General features: G+C 46.7%; 1 protein-coding gene across 1 annotated transcript; it reads left to right on the plus strand.

Annotated features, from left to right (window-relative positions):
* Positions 1-1,880: 1,880 nt before the first annotated feature.
* Positions 1,881-3,957, plus strand: jun (Jun proto-oncogene, AP-1 transcription factor subunit). Its single transcript, XM_083970466.1, has one exon. The coding sequence runs from the start codon at positions 2,235-2,237 to the stop codon at positions 3,228-3,230; it is 996 nt and encodes a 331-aa protein (XP_083826592.1). The 5' UTR covers positions 1,881-2,234; the 3' UTR covers positions 3,231-3,957.
* The last annotated feature ends 453 nt before the right edge of the window (positions 3,958-4,410 follow it).

A 4,410-nucleotide genomic window follows, 5' to 3' on the forward strand; every position in this document is an offset into this window, starting at 1 on the left:
GAAAGTATATGAAACAGAATTTACCAAGGTCTGACTTTTGCCATGGGATTTGACTCTGAAATAGCTTTAATTTAAATGAGATAATAACTTTAAATGACATCATGTGTCTTGCCTTAACTTTATTTGTCTATTTGGGACAATGGGTGAAGTCATACATGAGGATCCCTGCTGTCAGGTGGTGGGCACTAGACCACCTACTTATAATTCTTTCATGCACTTTAATTCAGAAGAAAAGCAGTCATAAATAGATGAATGAGGCAAAGTGGATAAATATTTCAAAATGTGCAAATGGAACACAGAGTAACCAAACAATTTGTCCTTATTCTGCTTCCTCTCATTTCATCCCTGGAGTGATTTGTTATAAAACTATGTCAGTATATCAGTTTTCTGTATAAAATTCATCTTTACATTTCCATAGACCATAAAGCACAAAAATATTATCTCAAGTACTTAAATCAAAAAAAGAAACTGCTCAAGATCAGTTAAGTCAACCAATTAGATCAGGTCATATCCAACTTTATTGATTGCCAGCGTCTGACTTATACAACAGTACATAAAGACAGTATTAGAAGCCATAAAAAGTCAGACTGTGGTGGTTTTTTATCCTCCTTAGGTGCCTTCCTGAGCCAGCCAGCGCCGAGGGACTGATTTACTTGTCACACAGGGGGGACATATTTAGATGTGGTGTGCTGGAGATAGTGGGCAGTAAAGCCGGCGGGGCAGAAGATGACCCAGACAGTGGGAGTGTGGAGGAGTGGAGGAGAACGTGTGAGGCACACCCGTTAACCTCCTGCCATTAAAGCAGCAGTGATTTCTGACCAAGGGCCAGGGGACAATGGACTGCACAACACTAATTACACACCCTGACATGGATAATAGGAAATGTACTTGCTCTTTATGAGGACGAACAGTGAGTGTGTAGATCCATCTTTAGCCATTTGTAGCTGCAGCAATAATAATAAAAAAAAGGTCTGAAAAGTAGCTGTGCAGATGTGTGGTCTTTAGAGTTGTAAAAGCAGAGGCCCTATTAAATCTGTCTCCTAATGACTTAACGCTCAGGTGGTTTTAAACCTTACCATGACTCAATGAGATGGACTTGGCACCACACTTCAGGTAAATAACAGACCTGCATGTCTCAGTAAATATGTCTGTGTTTGTATTAACCTGCCCAGGTGCCAAAATGTAACTCTCTACACAGTGTATTCACAACTAAATATGAGGAGAGTTTATGTATAGGCTATAATGTGAGACCACCGACCGAGTCCACCATAATATCCCACAACAAGAAGTAAATGAAAACATGAAGACTTTACACCATAAGTGCACTGCAGGTGGAAAAATATAGAAAATGTTTTCATTTTCACTTTGTGCTAAACTTCTCCAATGTAAATATTTGGAATAGGATAGAATAGAATAAGTCATGATATGAGATTGACAGAGATGTCTCAGCAATAGCCAGCTTCTCTACAGGTTAAAACGAAAAGTTTCAGTGTGCACAAAAAGTTTATATAAATATAAAAAATGTAATTGATAATAATGAAATAACATTTGTTTCCCAACAAATAGAGCATCATACAACAAGCGGTCCCGCCACGAACAGTGAAGCGGGTAACCAGATATTCAAAAACAATACGTCATCCCACAATGCACCGCGTTTACGCTCTCCTTACAAGCATTACCTCATCCCACAATCCACCGCGAGATTAAGAACCTTCTGGGTGGTCGTCTGAGCAAGGGGCCGGGCCCTTATCTGAGGAGCGGGCCCCGCCTCGCGACACGCCCCCTGGCCAATGGGAGAGCCCCGTCATGACATCATGGCTATTTTTAGAGAGGCAGCGGCAGCAGATAAGGTTTGCCTCCACGCTGGACCGCTCAGAGTATACACATCCAGGCCGAGGAGGCAGCAGACACACACACCGAGCGGACAAGTTACAGCCACTCGGCACTTTTCATTCACGGACTCACTAAAAGTGTGGCTGCTTTGGCAAAAACGTTGTAAACTCTTTTACAACTCAGCACTGAACTATCGCTCGTCGCCGGCTGAAAGAAGTAAGTCCTGATTCCTGTGTCAAGAGAAGTGCGCACTGACAGTTGGGAAGTTTGTACGCAGAGAGAGGACGTTTGGAAACCAGTGTTTTCCTTTTCTTTTTTACTCTCCAGGAAGAAGAGGAGAGGAGACGAGCAGTTGTTTTGTAGAAGACTGTAGAGCTCCGTTTGTTCTTGGGTTGTCTTCTATGTATACCAAGATGGAAACTACTTTCTATGACGACTCACTCAACGCTTTCTCCCAGCACGAGACCGCCGGCTACGGATACAGCAGCAGCAACCCCAACAAAGCGCTGAAACACAACATGACACTGAACCTGTCCGACCCCGCGGGCAGCCTGAAGCCTCACCTGCGGGCTAAAGCCGCGGACATCCTCACCTCCCCCGACGTCGGCTTGCTGAAGCTGGCTTCCCCGGAGCTGGAGCGGCTCATCATCCAGTCCAGCAACGGCCTCATCACCACCACCCCGACCCCGACCCAGTTCCTGTGCCCCAAGAATGTCACCGACGAGCAGGAGGGCTTCGCGGAGGGATTCGTCCGAGCGCTGGCCGAGCTGCACCACCAACACATGCCCGCTCCGCCGGCTACCGTGAGTGTCAGCTCGGGCTCGGCCCCTCAGCCTCAGCCCGGTGTCAACACCGTGTCGTCTGTCGCCGCCGCCACTGTTTACAACAGCAGCTCCGCCATACGCTCCGACTCGCCGGTGTATGAGGACTTGAACACGTTCACCCCGGCCATAAGCACGGTGTCGGCGCCGAGCTACACCACCTCAGCCCCGGCCATGTCGTTCTCCGCCACCCCGCCTCAGCTGCCGGGCTACGGCCAGGCTTCCTCCGCTCTGCCGCCAAGACTCTCTGCGCTCAAAGAGGAGCCCCAGACGGTGCCCGAGATGCCGGGGGAGACCCCTCCCCTCTCCCCCATAGACATGGAGAACCAGGAGCGCATCAAGGCCGAGAGGAAGAGGATGAGGAACCGCATCGCTGCCTCCAAGTGCCGGAAGAGGAAGCTGGAGCGGATCTCGAGGCTGGAGGACAAGGTGAAGAACCTCAAGTCCCAGAACTCTGAGCTCGCGTCCACCGCCAACCTGCTGCGCGAGCAGGTGGCCCAGCTGAAGCAGAAGGTGATGAACCACGTCAACAGCGGCTGCCAGCTCATGTTAACGCAGCAGCTCCAGACCTTCTGAAGCGGCCAGAGAGAAGACAAGAACTGTTGTTGTTAGTTGATCGAAACGGACGCTGCCTGTGATAGTGAGTGGTTGTGTCTCCCGGAATGGTGACGGCATTTTAGGGATGATGTGGCGCGCGCGACACTGGCAGGACCGGGAGCCGCACTACAGTTCCTGAGTGCCACGCGCTCCCCCGGTGGCGCGTCCCAGAGAGGGGGCTCGGGACAGGAGCAGGAGCCGTGAACCAGAGGGGGGGCATGGCAACAAGCAGGATACCTTTCTGTTTCTGTGTCCTGCTGATTTTTTTTTTTTACAGAACTGGACTGGACAGAGGTTTTCTTGATTTACACCCAGCTCTGCATGGGTCTTCTCATGACCATCCAAGAAGAAATTCAGTATTAGAGGATTTAAGAATCTGCAATAGAGACTTTTCTTGCTGTAGCCATAATGGCCTCAGTGTTGGCCAACTCTAAACGGCTGAAAAGTTGTAACTAAATCTGCCTGACTTCTGAGTTACAGTACAATGTACTTTTTTCTTAATTGTAAGAAATTATGTTAGAAAAGCTTCAAGATTTACTTGTTTTTTCTAAAGTTGTTTAATGGGGTTTCACTCATTGTTATATGTATATAAGATCAACTTGGAGTACTTATGTTTACCATTTGTAATAAAAATACTGTATAACTTTTTATGTTCTGTTTTCTGAGCACTTCAGAAACTAATCAATATTTAAGAAAATAAACCAGATAAAATGAAGCAACATTGCCTCTGTGTTCTTGAAGTGTGTGACAGGTTTTTTTTAAATGGGTGTGCCATGTCAGGAGCTCAAACAATAAAACATGTTGCAACATGTTGCAAGAGCTGAGAGTTCCCTGTAGCTCAAGATAAATTCCATTAGTGCTGGTATTGATCCAGGCTAAGTGATTGTGGTGCAACTGACAAACCAGGCTCTCTTACTGATTGAAGGTAATTCTGCAAATTAGGATTTAGAGTCTAATTTCACCACTTTGTAGCCTACCACAGCACACTGGTAGGTATGACAGTATAAACACTGTAACAATACCATTTGTAAATGTAATGACAGGAAGACAAGTAAAGTGTCACTGATTTGTACAAAAAGGGGAAATCAGAGGTCGTTCCTCTGTGTTTCATAGTAGCCTTCTTCCTGTCCCATTGTAAATAAAGACAGTCAGCATGGGA

This window comes from Trachurus trachurus (assembly GCF_905171665.1).
Source record: "Trachurus trachurus genome assembly, chromosome: 4".
In the NCBI taxonomy this organism is placed as follows: Eukaryota; Metazoa; Chordata; class Actinopteri; order Carangiformes; family Carangidae; genus Trachurus; species Trachurus trachurus.